The sequence below is a fragment of the Ornithodoros turicata genome, chromosome 1, assembly GCF_037126465.1.
Source record: "Ornithodoros turicata isolate Travis chromosome 1, ASM3712646v1, whole genome shotgun sequence".
Taxonomy (NCBI): Eukaryota; Metazoa; Arthropoda; class Arachnida; order Ixodida; family Argasidae; genus Ornithodoros; species Ornithodoros turicata.
The window spans coordinates 65797932-65814973 of NC_088201.1; the positions used below are offsets into that span (position 1 = coordinate 65797932).

A 17042-nucleotide genomic window follows, 5' to 3' on the forward strand; every position below is an offset into this window, starting at 1 on the left:
ATTCTTCAGATGACGTAACAATGGATAGAGGTATCTGGATGGCAGTGCGTCTACTCGCCCGTATCCGAAAAATTTGCGTTTTTATGTTAACGCTGCATACGTTATGAAGGAGAAGAATTGAACAATAAAATGTAAATATAATTACGAACCGTAGAAGAAGAATATTAGAAGAACAATATTACATCTATTAAAACCGGAACTAAATACATGCAGATTGGGGTTCTTACCTCCTTTAAATGCGAGCGTTTTTACGCCTTTTTGTTTAACACAGAGTTTGTCCTTATAGCGCACAATATTCATACAAAGTGTCCCGGACACTTTGTATGAATATTGTGCGCTACAAGGACTTCACTTCATGGACTTCACTTAATTGAATTGCACGGAAATATGCATGTAAAAAATTCATGTTCTCTCCTGAAGCCATACTACAATCTTTCTCCTGCGTTTGCACATCTTGTCATGTGCCTTGCCACCTGCATATTAATATACGTATTTAGCAGTGAACTGAAACTTCAAAGTGTACTTTATCCACAGATAAATGTTACAGAGTGGCAGTACGATCCTCGCAGTGTTCATTAAAAACATATGATATGAATAATCAACGACTTGCATGCGTGTAAGCTATTCTGCCCAACACACACACAGACACACACACACGTAAAACACAATAGCATAACCTCGGCTTTCACACCTGCCAGAGTCTAGCAGGAATTGCCTGTCCGCTCGCGGAAGTGCTTGACGACCTCGGGCAGGAGATCGGGATTCCGCAGAATGTCCAGTCCCGTCAGGGCCAATGCCTTGGTCATGATGAGAGTCGGCCCTTGCGCCTCGCGGCTTCCTGCGGCGGAGGCGAATTCCCTGGAGTGGTTGGGTGCGCAGCAGATTTCGAACGTGGGCTGGATCGTTGGGATTCGCTGAGACACGTGACCGATGTCCGATGACGCCATGAAAACCATGCGCGACGATTTCTGGCGGTCCGAGAAGTTGGCGCCTTGGGAAGCGAGAGAAAGAGAGAAAAATCAAGAGCAACTCTCCTTCAGTGTCTCTAAAATTATTCTCATAATTATGCGAAGAAAACGCAATTCAATTGCACTCACGGTAGTTAAACGTTATGCCGATTGACATATTAAATGTCATTAAAGGGCATTAAAGGAAGAGACAAGCACCAAAACGCAATCCGTGAATCACCCAAAACCTCACCAACAACAACAAACCGCAAAGTGAAATGCCACCGATGTTGCTGTTGTTATACATCAGCATGTAGAAATCTTTTTTATTACGTACACAAACCATAAGCTATCACTTCTGCGTACTTTTCATACTTTCATAATTTTCAAGATTGATATTTTGCTAGCCTCAACTGATCACAGCGCCCACAGGGACGTGCGCGGAGAGGAGCATAGGAAATCTGCTCTGGATTGGTGGGCAAGCACGACGTGATAGCAATAAGTACTACGTGACGCATTTGAAGCAGATTATTAATTACTATTACGCTTTGTTTGGGTTAAATGGATGGAACCTGCACGAACATGGTGCGCCATCTGCTTTTTTCTCTCTAGTCGCGTCGCTTGCTCCCGACTGCCATTGTTTTGCGTCCGGCGTAGTGGGCGTAAATAGAAAGTGAAAGCCGTTTTTTTCTCGCTGTTCTGGCCCAAACTTTCAGTTGATTCGCTGATTGCCTGGACTACTTTTCAGCATTATACCCATCATGCATATTCCACGATGGGCCCTTTAATTGTATCCCAAAATTTCAGAGGGCAATGCTTGACTGCCAAAGTGGTGCGAGCCTGAATCATCAGTGAATCATCAGTGAATAAATGGTGCATTGAATTGCGTCAGCCAGCAGAGAACCGTTGATAACGTTGCTTGCATTGAACCGTATCACCCGGAACCAATCAGTGGATAAGATTTTGCGTCACAAACGACTGCGATTGGCTCCGATAGGCACGATAACCTTACCAACGGTTTGCTAACACTGCCTAATGTTCCTAGGTAAGGGAGACCGCCACGCACGCTTTGCGAAACAATCTTTCAAATTCGATTGCTAAAGAACTATATTCAATATGTTACACAGCTGGGCATATTTGCATAAAAGTTTAGTATGAGTCTCAGGCTCCTTCTCAATAGCCTTGGCAACACTTCCCGCACGACCAGCGAGCGCGTGCTCAATGCACAGCAAAGGCTATACACTACGACAGTACGTCTCTGCACATGAGAGAAAGAAAAGGTTGGAGATAGCACGGGGGGGGGGGGGGGGGGGGGTGACAAAGACCAGCGGCATGGCCGAGTGGGCTAAGGCGTCCGCTCGTTGGTGGTAACCAAGGTCGTGCTGTAGACTGAACGGTGGTGGGTTCGAGTCCTACCGCCGGCTGTGCTGTCGGAGGTTTTCCCTGGGTTTTCCGAAGACTTTCCAGACGAATGTCGGCACAGTTCCCCCTGTTGCCCCACTACGCACACTAATCCCCCTGTCCCCCACTCCTTCCTGCTGTCCTCTCTCCGTCTGTCCACATCTGTACGCCGCTCATAGCCACAGTTGTTTCGCGGCGCTAACACGAAATAAAAAAAAAGCACGTGACAAAGCATCTGTCCACTCAGGAATAAGGGGGTACCGCAGACGGGCCACAACACTATGGTGAAAAAGATGAAGCAATGTGGACCTAACGTGCAGGTGGTGTACTACAGCTTGAAGCAGAGAACTAGAACTAGAACTTGAACTAGAACGCAACGCCGACCTGCGGAGCAGGAAAAGAGCCATCCCAGCGGCGCTTAGGAGAAATAAAGGGAAAGAGTGTTTCGACGGTCCCACTTGTGCTGCGGGGGGTGTCCTCCTTGCCACAAGCTGTTGACTCACCGCTAGCCACCGCTAGGGTAGCTCTCTCTCCTACGCAGGACGGAGGCACGTTCAAGTTAACTTGCTTCAAGCTGTACCTTATTTGAGAGCGACCCAATGAGACCGTTCTACGTGCACGAGGGGATGAGCGAAAGGCTGACCTACTTGGATAGCGTATTGAGATTGAGTCTGAGACTCGTGCTCAACTTCTATGCAAACGGGTCCAGCTGATGTGTGTCTGACGCTTCCAAGATATGAGGTATCGGAAGCGCACACAACCACCATAGATTCATGATTGACTTTCCGGTCCCTTTTACAGAAATGCCTGGCCAACACCTCAGGAGATTAACCAGGACCGACAAGAGAAATTACGACCGGGGGTATGACTCCAGAGAAGCCAGGGGAGGTATGGGCCCCAGGGCTCCATCCTCGGCTGCCCCCCTTTCGCCGGCACGAGTTTAACGAGACACCACCACTTACTAGCGCCGGTACAGCCATAAATAATGCAGCGATGGTGTCATTGTTACCTAGTTGTTTTCCATGAGCAATGTGCTATACCCACCCTGGGATATCAGGGACCACTTAGAAACTCCCAATGTGAGATTACAAAACTCATAAGCATGTGCTGGAAGAGGAACCCCGTCGGATAGGTATATCGGTGAGGGGGTTGCCATATTGCCTCGGCAATGGGGTTAAGACAAAAACAAATCTATGCTCTCGACAGTCCCGCATACGGGTGAGCAGATACTTCTGCAGAAGGAACCGTCCCTCTTCAGCGCGGAAGTTGGGTCAAGGACCCGTCAGTGCTGGTGAGTGGATATCGGGTATCGCTCCTGCTGAATTGGCTGAGTTACCTAGTGTTTGAGCATGTTCTCGAAATGTGTCTGCGAGGACAGTGTTGGTAAGAAGGGCCTCATAGCCTCCCTGCCAGTCCATGTCGACGGTGCATCCTGTGGCTAAAGCTGCACCCTGGAAGCAGGCCTCCATGCGTCGACGCACCTGCTCGAGCTCCGCGTTATCAGGAGCCCGATAGTAGTAATACAGTTCCGTGTCATCGGGGATGACATTAGCTGCTGTACCGCCTCTTGTGATGACTCCTGCATATGGTTGATATGTGCTATGAGATGTAAGTATGCAGGTAAATCAACTCAGAAATCCAGTATGTATTTATTGGAAACTTTGCACAAAGGCGCGATGATAACCCTCACCATGTATTTTCCATGCGGGTTTCATCTGCTGTCTGAGGACAGAGATTGAGCTGTAAGCCGACACTGCAGCATCCAGTGCGTTCACACCAGCCCAGGGAAATCCCGCTGCATGAGAAGCCTTTCCTTGGAATCGCACGCGAACCTGTGAACATGAGAAGCTACGTAAAAATAAGTACTAAAACTACATTATCCAGGGCGCACTCTTGAAAAATGTACGTTACAACCCGTGCGTTGTGATTTAACGGGTGTGTCCAGAAGCACTCTTTAAATCGCAGACTTCAACAGAGAGCAAACTGATGGCACTGATGGCACCTTCATCAGTGCTGGCAGCACGCCCACTGGTGTGCTTCACGTATACCTTCGGTATTGTAAATAGGAGTGACATTTAGATTTTGAGGCTTATTCTAGTCAGTGTATCACGTTCTACGGTGAATTTTTTTACTCTCGCTCTAGCGCATCTAAAACTGTAGTGACAATTTTGGGACAGTTCTTCGTAGGCCTATTAGATTATATTGATCGCATTTGATATAACACATTTGGAAACAGCTTATGGCGAAGATCGCGGTTTTCATACGTGTCAACAAGTTTCTACGGGAAAAAAGTAGCCGAAGCTCTATGGTTGCACGTAGCGTATGTGTTTGAAAGGGCGGTTTCTCAGCGGTGGGGCATCCCAGCGCGATTGTTGAGCGGCAGCCCACAGCGGCGGAGGACAATAGGCGACGCCGTCCTTGAAGCCCGAGACTAGTACATCACGACGGCAAACGGCGGAGGTACCACGTACAAGCGGCCAGTCGGGGATTAGCCTCAGGTTAGGTCCGTCCGGTCGCGCCAGTTCTCGAGAGAGTTCGTAAACAGCGACTCGCGGAATTTCTTTGGATCGCGGCTGGATCTCTTTGGAATTTTTCGGTTGGATCGCGTTCGGCAGAAATTAGAAGATTGTTGCGGATGTTAGAAGACATAATTCTTGTGTGAACGTCCGCAACATAGCATGCAAAGCACAAAGAGACGTGTGCAACAGATTGATGAAGATGTCAACTGGAATGCTGCATTCGCTTCGTGTATTTGTGTGCCTTGTGAATAGCGGGACAAGCATTCACAACAAATGGGAGTGACTCGCATTCGCACGCGCACATACCGGAGCGTACCCGCATACCCGCCAATATACCCACAGCCCAATGTGCACGCATGTTTCAGTTATATCACGTGAATCGTCACAGCACGAAATGATTTATTCGTGCTGGGGACACTGTCCGTTAGCGAACCACTTTTCCAACGGTGGCTACTGCTGACATGGTTGCCAGTTTACTAACGCAAAGCGTACGAGATCAGTGTCGAAAGATAACCAAAATTAGCCCCATGTGGCAAACATAGTCAAAGAGTGACAACAACAACTGAGATTTTGAGATTAAAAATGGTGAGTTTCAACTCCAAGGGCGATAGGGGCGATACCCTACCACATTCTTCATTGCCCACACTACTAACCTTCCCAAACCGCACTCTCAGGGTCTCTTAATCAGCTGGACTCTGGCCCTCCCTGTCTCGCATAGAACGCGGTTCCAGTAAATGTCAAAGCTGTCATCATCTCACACACCACAGAAAGTTATGAATATGGAACGTCTTGAAAAGTTGGGCCAAATGTTCTCGGGTCGTACACCAAAAGCCGACGAGTTGGTTTTTGCGCCTGCGGGTATTGCGGGTATACCCGCGTAGTCCGCGAAGGCAGTGCGGGTCCACCCGCACCTTACCCACAACCCGCGATGACACAAATCTGCACCCGCGAAGCACAAACTTGCGCGGGTACCCGCGGGTATCTTCGAGGTATACCCGCACCGCACTCATCCTTAATAATATATTATCGCTCAAAAGCACCTGTGTTTCAGGCTTCTTTACTTGTAATACAAGCGTTTATCACGGCATGCGGATTTTGTTTCCTCATATGGAGCTTGTTTTCTTGAGAGAGTATGGAAACGCTCGCTTGGGACGCAGTCTACCCGCCGTTGTGAAAACGCTGCACGCAGTTAGCTTTGCGCGTTTCTCTACAGCGTCGCTTGGGACCCGTGCCCACATGCGGTACATATGGGTGCAGTGGCACATGCGCGGCATGCCGCTATAAAATCGTGCATTGCGCGGTCGAGGAAAAGCGAAACGCGGGGGCGACTTCTCCCGCATCGCGGCAACCATTTTCTGCCCCGCATACGCGTTACCGCGCACATTTGCCGCATGTGGTTACGCGGCCTTACCGCTGAGAGTAGCTCGGCGTTCTGCCGCTCGAAAAACGCCACATGCGGTTGGGCCTTAACATCTCCTGAGCCGCAACAAATGCGTCCAGTCGCACATCGTGTGCTTTTAACTTGAACGCATGTTTACATTGCGTTGAATATGGAACTTACCTTTCCCACAGCGAGGAATGGGGGCGCTATGTCGTTCAAGGCACTCGGATGGACCATAAGGACTACGTCGATATCGGCAAAAGCGCCTCCTTTCATCATCAGAGCCTGAAATGAACGTCACAGACTAAATAGACTGCAGCAGAGGTAACTATACAGGGTGGTCCACGAACCATGATATAAATTCATAGTAAAAAACGTAGGCCCCGAAGAGACATGCGGTCAAGGGATTTTTTTCTGCCAATAACTTTTGACACATATTGGTAACATTATACCACACGTATAGCACATTATAGTAACACGTATAGCACATAATCCCACTCGTAATGCAACGGTAATTGCCGAAATAAATTCGCTGAAACTCCGTGGAAATGAGCCCTTGGCTCCGCCTCTTTTTTGATGGCTCGTAGTTTGATCCCAAAGATGCGAAGAAAGGAGGTTACATTGACACGCCACACGATGGGGGAAAGGGTTACAAGCCTTACCCACGGAACAAACACGCGCGGTGAGCGCGGGGGTCAGAGCCATCTTATCAAAAATGAGGTCACCCGACGGCTTGTAACCCTTTCCCCCCTCGTGTGGCGTGTCAATGTAACCTCCTTTCTTCGCAGGTTTGCTCAAACTACGAGCCGTCAAAAAAGAGGCGGAGCCAAGGGCTCATTTCCACGGATTTTCTGCGAATCTATTTCGGCAATTGCCATTGCATTACGAGTGGCATTATGTGCTATACTGAGTAAAATGACCACGGGGAACCCATTTCCACAAAGAAAACGTTAGGTTGCCTTGGTAATTTCGGAGTTCAATTCAAGAAATTAACTTTCCGTCAATTGAAATGAAATAAAAATGTTACCAATATGTGGCAAAAGTTATTGACAGAAAAAAATCCCTTGACCGCATGTCTCTCCGGGGCCTACGTTTTTTACTATGAATTTCTATCATGGTTGGTGGACCACCCTGTAGGTAAATAATGTTTACACCCACAGAAAGGCGGATGCGTGTATTTATATCAAAAGAGCAGCCGCCAGCACCCGCCATAAATTCCCCGCTTTTGGCCGTGGCAGGTTTGCAACAAATATCATGACGTTTTTACACAGCGACAAAGACCTGTAGCGCACGACAGAGGTCTTTGATATGTACGCGCTTTAAAATCAATCCTACCGCGATATCGTCAGGGAATGAGTGAGGTTGGCGTCACTCCGTGATGCATGTGGGAGTGCCAATCATGTAGCTCTTGGCATGCCCTAACCCCCCCCCCCCCCCCCGCTCCTACACTGTTAAAACAGAACTTCACCACATAGCACGCTCCTAGCCAACCATCAGTCAGAATGATATCATTCTGTGTCCTGATTTGTTCAAAACAAGGGGGAGGCGCATATCTGAGACAAGCATAATGTGCCTCCGATAGGCGCCTACTCCCATTTTCAACAAATCAATGCACAGAATGATATCATTCGGAATGATGGTTGGCAAGGAACGTGGTATGTGGTGAAGCTCTGTTTTAACAGTGTAGGACGATTTTGTAAACTGAATTGTACAGTCAGTGATAAAACGCTGTTCAAAATATTTTGTATATTCGCTCCTAACAGAATACCTGATGAAATAGAGAGGGCCTCGAGGAAACATAAATGTCGTCTTCCTCCTTTAACCATGTATAGACACGGGCGAAATTCCCACGGAATATTCTAAAAAAGAAAAGGCAAAAAAAAAAAATCTGCTGCGGAAGTACCGCCGCGCTATACGTTAAACGTTCGCACAGCGCTGGAATATCGGCGAGTGGCATCCTGCACACATAGCAGACGACACCATCGGCCCTGTCGTCTGCTACGGAACATCTTGTGGCTGAGCCACAGAAGCATATTCCACGTGGTTATAGAAGAGCAAAAAAAGAAAAATATATATATGAAAAACCGTCACGCGTGCGCTCACGTGGCAGCAGAAAGCTATGACGTTTTGCGGGTCTTCCGCTAAAATATTCTGGAGAGTGTCGCTCCTGTGAACACTTACACGGTAATGGGGATAGTTCACCCTTCAAGCAGGTGTAGATTTTTGTTTCCGATAATTGATACACTCTGGATACACACTGGATTTTATTGAATCCCTGCTTCACTTTTCGTCGAGTTGTGAGGTATAATTCACTAGCGGCATTGTAAACGATTGGAATCCACACGGTTTGCAATTCCCCCACAGAGACAAACATGCGCAACGTCAGTATGACGACATTGTGACGTCACGCGTTGTGACGTCACATCTTTCATCTAGTTTCAGCTAGTTTGCTACGGTCGCGAGGGTGGGGTGTGGGAGAGGTCGCTCAACACGTGACTAAACGAATCTCACGGAAATGTCACACGATGACCAAATACGTGCGTAAATACGTCGACTTCAATCGAAAGGGCCCGCAGGAGAGTTGTTTGGGATAAAATTATTCTGATAGTCATCTGCACTCTAAAAACTGAACTTCACCGCATAGCACGCTCTGCGCCAACCATTGCCACGAATGATAGGGTTATCGCTTCGAATTCGAGGAGAGAGGGCGTACGCCTTTTTGTGTCAATTTGGATATATGATAATTGACACAAAAAAAAGGCGTACGCCTCTCTCACACCGACTACCAACAAAGAGCAGGAGTTGCTCTGTGTTCAACCCCCCCCCCCCCCCCCCCCCCCATTTCAAGAATCGTTCCTACTTCGCACATCTGTGGAGTGGAAACTTCCTCCCCTGTTCTCTCACCGCAATCATCGACAGTGAAAGAGCTATAAAAGCGTACCATTTTCATGTGTAAGGTACGCCCAGTGTGTTATTATGCATTCCATGTTATGACCCCCTATTATCCATGCATTTCTGTTCTCAGAGGTTTTAAACGACCCACTCCCCTCTATGATGCCTTGAGGGTACACTCCTAAAAATGAACTTCACCTCATAGCACGCTCCTAGCCAACCATTATCTTGAATGATATCGTTATCTGCCCTGATTTGTTGAAAACCGGGGGCGTACGCCATTTCTGTGACACTTATGCTGTTCATAATTGTCACAGAAAAGGCGTACGCCCCGTATTTTCAACAAATCAGGGCAGATAACGATATCACTCGAGATAATGGTTGGCTAGGAGCGTGCTATGCGGTGAAGTTCATTTTTAAGAGCGTATGTATGTAAATAAATAAATAAAATCAAAATCCTGACCTTTCCAGCACCACCTTCTTCAGCAGGCGTCCCCATGCAGATGACACGACCGGAGAGGGCGTTCGACACTTGGAGAGCTTCCTTGAGAGCAAGCGCTGCCCCGAAGCCTGCCTCGGCGATGAGGTTGTGGCCACAAGCATGACCGAGTTCAGGGAGTGCATCGTACTCCGCCACAAAACACACTGTTGGTCCTGTACCTGCAGATAGATGCATGCACGTTGTATATCAGCTCAAATAGAAATAATAACATTACATTGCTATGGATATAGCACATAGTTATAACGCTTACGTTTAAGATCACTTGCACACACCGATCCCAACTTAGCCACTGGCCTAATAACAATATTAGAAAAAACCTTAAGTTTTCGTTGTTTTCAAGGAAGAAACTACCATCGGCTGCTGTCCGACATGCACGACGCGTAAAAGGTGCAGCATACTCTGGGTTTCTTGAAGTTTGATTCGGTAAGGTATTAATTATTAAAACGGGAACTGGATCCAATAAGCTCAAGCGTGTCACCGAAAATTGTTATGCTATCCAGAACATCCATTTTGTCGATGAAAAAATGGCTAAGAAGCAAGCGAGCTGGTGAAGATGATGCACAATGTAAAAACTCCGAGACTGTCCCTTCGTGTTCCCAAGTCTCGGGGTTTTTACATTATGCATCAATTTTGTCTTCGTACTTGAAAGTGCAACTTTATTATGACCTCCAATATTATAAGGGGAGCTTGTTTTCGTTTTCGATACAGATATTTTATTAGGAAGCTATGAGTGCAGCATAGGTACCGTATTTACAGGTGCACTCTTAGAAACTTCACCGCATAGCACGCTACTCTAACGTTTGCTGTAACCGTTTGCTCTAACGTGTCGAGAAATTATATTTAAAGCGAGCGATAAAAGAAAAGCAAGTGGTACTTTTCTGCTACTTGAGTAAGAAACAGGCACTGCTTCGCTAGTAGCACCTGTTTCTTAGTCAAGTAGCTGAAAAGTAGCGCTCGTTTCTCTTTTGTCGCTCGCTTTAAATAAAATTGCACAAAATTGCAATAAAAACTGCATCCCGCATGGAGTGGTTTGGCGATTATATGCTATTCCATATCTCTGATGTCCAGTCAGGGGCACCTAATCTACAATGTGGCATCACATGTTCGACCGCAGAGCCTCGTTGACGCACCATTCGGTTCTCCTGTGGGACCACTAAGCACACCTGATCGGCAGTTAGTTACCCTTTGTTGGGCCGTCAGGGGCCCTGTGGTACCATCAGGCCTTTTTGTGGGGACATTCGGCCTACCTGACGGGCACTGGGACATCATTTGTCGGACCGCTAACAGCCCTGTTGGACCACTAGTGTGCCGACAGGCTGTTTTGAGGGTCCATCAAAATATTCTAATGGACCATTAGAATTTCTGATGGAGTCTTGATGGATTTTTCCATCAGGAATGGTTGGCGCACAGCGTGCTATGCGGTTTTATGCGGAAGCTCGGTTTTTAGTGTGCACGTGCAATTTTGTTTAAAGGGCTTTGATCCATTGTCGTCAAGGAAGACGCAAACGCGTGGTCGAATAAAGAAGAAAGAACGAACGTCTACAGACGGGATCCGTCATTAATATAGCAGACTTATACCCTAGTCACACAGCAAACTTAAGGCCGTTAGCTGAACGACCGATAATCATTGCAAATGACATCGTTCTCTCCCCTGATATGCTGAAAACAGCGTACGCTATTTTTGTGATATTTATGAACTGCATAATTGTCACAAAAAATGTGTATGCCTCCCATTTTCAACAAATCAGGGCAGAAAACGATGTCATTCGAAATGATGATTGGGTTACAGGTGAAGTTACGGCAGTTCCGCTAACGGCTAAGTCTGACAAGGGTAACCAATATGACGTCCTCACACGGCGCCCCCTGGCGTAGAACTTGCAGTTGTACATCAGTTGCAGTACTCTGAAGCTATTCAGCAGGGACGTGTAGTAGTGAGCTACATTCTTAAAAATGAACTTCACCGCATAGCATGCTCCTAGCCAACCATCATCTCGAATGATATCGTTATCTGCCCAGATTTGTTGAAAACGGGAGGCGTACGCCTTTTCTGCGACACTTATGCTGTTCATAATTGTCACAGAAAAGGCGTACGCCTCCCGTTTTCAACAAATCAGGGCAGATAACGATATCATTCGAGATAATGGTTGGCTAGGACCGTGCTATGCGGTGAAGTTCATTTTTAAGAGTGTACTTGTAGTTAAACTACTAGTTAAGCTACTGCATGATAGTAAAAAGTAGTTAGAAACTACTTGCAGAAATGGTAGTTACAACTACTAGTCAAACTTATTTTATTGTAGTTAACTACAGTTGTTAGGTACAGCGAGCCACAACTACTTCGCGTTTTTTCACTTAGCCTTCCGTGTGCTTCACGACCTTCTTTCTTTGATGCTTATTAGGCACAACTCTGAGAATTTTTTCATCTTGCGCATCACACGCATGCACAAAATATCAGCACTGTGCATCTGACGCAGGCAGCAAAAGCTTATTCAGCATTGTCATTGAGGGAGAGAATTGCGTAACGCACTGCAATGCTCAACTGCAATGCAGGTGCACAGAGAGAGAGACGCATGCTTTGCCTGGATGCGCGTGGGGCGAGAAGGGATTTCGACGGGGAGTCAGGGCAGCATCCAACGTGCAACATGGCCGTCAGATATGGGAGCATTGGTCAAACTGGTTGAGTTAGACTTGTTAAATGCGGAATGGAGACATTCGTTGTCTAGAAGAATGCTACGGCACATGAACAGAAAGCATGTCTTTTGTATTAATCAGGGTACATAACGATTGACACACAGAGCACCTTCAAAAATCTTGCGCCCCCTCCGTCGTCAGGTTGGAGGCCATAACTGTATCGTTGCATGAGTATTGTATGGAGGGGCGAATGCTGCGCTGTGATTGTTCTGAGTGCGGGAGCTCACTGTCCTATCGCTCCCCATGTACCCACGCGCTACGTCTCAGCGATCATAGATATAACGACATGCACACAATATCAGAGTAGTTACAATGCAGTTAAACAACTGCATCCTAGTAGTTGCAAAGTAGTTTTAACTAGTGCGGCTGTAATGTAGTTACAGTAGTAGTTAAACTACAATTTGACGTAGTAGTTAGTAGTTATAGTTAAACTACTAACACAGTAGTTACATCTCTGCTGTTCAGTGACCCTAGCTTAGTTGTTTCGCAGCGGAATTCTCCACATAAGCAAAATGTAAAAATGTGAAACGTAAGAATGCCTGCCATTCACCTTCTTACATAGTATTTATTATTAATAGCATTTAAATTTAATGGTATTTAAACGCAATTACGCAGTGCGAAATAGGATCATCGGAGATGACCGCTACCAATGAAAGAACGAACAGCACACATAAAAAAATCAATAAAATCGCGGTCTTGGAAGCACGAAAGAGATACCAACATAAATCAATGCTTTGCCTTTCGCAATGCAATGTGTAGTTATGTATTTCCTTGTTTCGAACGCTATTAGTGAGGATTTCACGAAAAAAAATACTGGTTCCTAGGTCCTGTCCACCATGCATTTTCTTTTCAACAATGTCCTTTCCGTAAACAATAATTGAGCATTGTGCTTAATTATTGTTTCCGGGAACGCAAACAAATATGCAAACATATTCTAGGACCAGAAAAGTGTTTAACGGCAAAGTATCGGACAAAAGTGTGCTACGAAGGATACAACTTAATTGTCCCTCAAGTAAACTGTACACATACACAGAAGTGTATACGCATTATACTTCAAATATACCCAATCAGGGATTGGGTCTCGCGCTTGCGAAGTTGAAGCCATTATTCGATTTTCCACGTTCCTATGAGGACCCTGTATTAGGACAATATTGTTGCACTGACAATTACTGGCAAAATAGAACTGTTCGCACAAGAGAGATTATGCATGATTCCCGGAACCCCAGTGAATTTTAGAAATATCACAAATTAACGCCAAGCGAAGGGGTGCGAGAAAACCGCCAATGCCGAGTATTCCGTGAAGTAACAGCCTATGGAATTTACCACAGCGCAAGCGGATGTGCGAAAGCTCATACAATAAAGGCTCACTCCGAATCAGCTTCTGCTTGCCAGATACGGCAACGCTCGTTATCACAGAATGGTTGCTGCACAGGATTCCTTCCTCAGCGACTTCTTGCATTCTTTGGGGTTCAATATTTCCAAAGCATGAGCAACAACCTTACTGCCATATTTACAGCATATTGCGGTGAGCATTACGAATCATTTCTTTGCAAAACGTCCTTGTCCACGCCGTTGCGGCTTCATAAAGTGCACCAGAGAGTGTCTTACGAGTCACCTCTCTGCAGAAGCCTGGGATGAAAACTCAACCTACCTGTTCCCTTGGACGAGATGAATTCTGCTTTGAAGGCTGTCGGCAGGACAAACGACGGGGTGACATCAAAGCCGGCCCTTCGCAGTTCTTCCGTCAGGAGATCGTGTGCCTTCCTCTCTTCGAACTTCAGTTCCGGATGACTCCAGATGTCTCCTTGAATCCTGTCCAGGAGTTCGGCGTTGGAGTCTACAGCGTCTTTCACCAGTTGGGCCAGTGCGTCGGTCGTTGCCATTGTCTCACGACTGCCCATGATTTCCTTCGTCAAACACGTATATTGCTTTCTTATCAGGCGCGCGCCGGCAGCGATTATCTTGATATGTACCGTGGTCAAGCTTTGACACCGTTTCTCATCAGAGAAAATTTTCCAGAACTGCTTTCTCTCTCGCAGAAACAGCTTAGAAGGTACGCAAGCCTTGCGTTAAGGTTCTGGCCAGAACGCCTCCCAGCCTAGCTAACGTGAAATGATAGGAGCTTCCCGTCGAGCTCACTGACACGTTCTGAAGTCGCAAGAGTTACTGCATGCTTCTAAATGAACGCTTCCTTGGATGTGACGATTGTGCTGACCTGTTGCGAAAAAAGGAGCACTTACGCTACAACGTGGCCGATTGAATAAGTTAAACAAGATATTCGGCGGGATAAATACGTATAATAGTTCCTGTCACGCTTGAATGAAGCGATGCTGAATAGTGGCTGTTGTGAAACCGGTGCCGCTCCGCTTTTATTGGTTTTATACTTTTACGTGAGTGTTTCCTGCTCTGGGTGGCGACAGCGTGGACGATGAAGGGAAAAGTTGTAAAGAAGAAGATGAAACAATCACATTGTCGGTCTGATCGGGGGGTGTAATTGTGAGGTGAATTGTCTAGTCGGTAAAACGACCACTAAAATACAAACAGCGTATGTTCAAGTGTTGTGCAACTGTACAAAAAAGAAGAAAAAAAATCCAGATCGTTTCTGATATATGTTAGTGGAGCACTAGCGTCCTTGAAGCAGCGGGGCTGATAAATTGGCCAATTATGGCACATGGAAAGCTCCCCACCCATCTGTTGGTATTACAATAAGCAGAAATGGTGACTGCATTGTTTATTTCTGCTTTCAGGCTTTAAAAAATCCTGTATTTGCTTCATGGAGTGAATCACTTGCTTCCGATGTGCCTATGTACGTTCTTCAGTCCCAGGCTATCTGGCCTTGGTCCACCTACATGTGCATTTTTTTCTACTACCTTCTACCTCCATCAACCGGAGTAAATTTTTGTTCCATGTACTACTGTACATGGTGCTCCAGAGAGACGTTAAAACATAACAACATCTATCCAAGTTCTTGTTGCTGCTGTTGTCATTATTATTATTATTATTACTAAGGACAGCACTGACCTTTTTTGAGCAACGTAACAACGACTCCCAAGTCCATGTAATTAGCATAAGTTTGTAGGAACTCAGCGCCTACACTAATATGAAACAGCTATCATTGGAGAGCTTTATGTGTTATCCGAAATAAACCTTGGTTTACATGGTCATTTATGACATTTCTATTCCGCCGTGTTCATTTATCCGGATGTCCCGCTATGCGGACGTTTTCGCCGGGAACGGCCTCGTCCGGATACAGTGGCCTCGATTGTATTTCGGCTACTTTGGAGTTTCGTGGTTACGATGTGGCCGAAAGAAGAAACACAATGCAAAATAACATTTTCAAGCTACCTGGAACAACGTTTCAAAGCCGAGAACTACGCTGGGTGTGAATGTTGTATTAATCTGAGCATTAACAATTGGCGTATAGAGTTGTGGCTGATAATGCTTGATTTACAGTTGGCTTTTCAGTGTGTTTGACCGCCGCGAGTCTGCCCTTCTGTGGAAAGGACAAGACGCGATACTGCAAAAAGGTCCGGGACGAACAGGCAAGATTAAAAATTACCCCGTTTCATGCGGTAGTGATCCATCAGACAGTTTGGATGTCAACTTCCTTGGATGTCTTCTGCGAGAAGGCTCAAGAAAAAAGGTTCACTTCCTGCTTAGTTCACTCGGGCATTCATTTTGCAGCTTATCGTCAGCCGTTTGATACAATAATGTAAATTTTATGTAAACAATACGCTAAGCGAACAACGAGAATTTAGCCGAGGCGGGCTACAAATAGATGGACGACTGAGTTGTTCCTGGTTGTTCCTTCCAGATTGATGATTGACTGATGGACGGCCCACATGCCGTCATGCATAGGCCATCCTGTTGTAGATGTGTGTATTCGTTCATGAAATAAATTATCATTATTGATTGATTGTTCCTTCCAGTTGTTGAGTTGTTCGTGACTTGTTTGATTTAATACTTTAAAAGCGATAAAACCCCCGTGCCGGGGAACATCGGGGGTTTTATCGCTTTTAACTTGTTCCCCGGCACGGGGGTTTTATCGCTTTTAAAGTATGCTGCACCGAACAGCCCAATTTTTAATCATTTTTGATTTAATACACTATAAGCAACCGGAAAAGTCAGCTTGAAAGACTTTGCATGGAAAGGTCCGTCTCCAACAAAGCATTCCACAAACAAACAACTTTATTTTTAAGATGAGGATTGGGGAGTATTTCATCGCCAGGGGCGATACTCTACCACAAAGCATTCAGAAAAGTAAGGTCCATCGAACCTGTCTCACCGCAAAGATGTACGTTCGTCTTGTATCTTTGCGGGGAAAATTTCGCATTATTTTGAAAGTCTGCATATTTTCCACATGCTGGGATAGATAGCCACCTATGTTACCACATGGCTTGCTCACGTTGGAAGCATGCAAAACTCGCATGGGTACATTTATCGATAATTGCAATCAAAACATCATTTAGATATTTCTAGTTACAAAATTTCCATTTCGCTTCCTTTTGAAATGTCACTAACAATCGACATCAACTTAAAATGAAGATCGTAAAGCTGAGAACGAGAAGATTTCCCAAAAATCTCATCTCACCGTTCAAGTTCCAGGAGTATACACGGTGTGTGCAGATAAAGGGTGTGTGCACATGGTTGTCTCCGCCCAGTTGCGTCCAGCTACCGCTAGGGGTGCCACCGGTGCAGAAACCGAAATGATT

At 46.0% G+C, this 17042-nt stretch overlaps 1 protein-coding gene across 1 annotated transcript; it reads right to left on the bottom strand.

Annotated features, from left to right (window-relative positions):
* Nucleotides 1-505: 505 nt before the first annotated feature.
* On the bottom strand, nucleotides 506-14545 carry LOC135378343 (xaa-Arg dipeptidase-like). Its single transcript, XM_064611360.1, has 6 exons — nucleotides 13982-14545; nucleotides 9604-9800; nucleotides 6429-6533; nucleotides 4039-4180; nucleotides 3685-3927; nucleotides 506-991 (listed from the first exon to the last, which is right to left on the bottom strand). Exons 1-6 carry the CDS (start codon nucleotides 14229-14231, stop codon nucleotides 702-704), a joined length of 1227 nt encoding a protein of 408 aa, XP_064467430.1. The 5' UTR covers nucleotides 14232-14545; the 3' UTR covers nucleotides 506-701.
* Between the last annotated feature and the right edge of the window lie 2497 nt (nucleotides 14546-17042).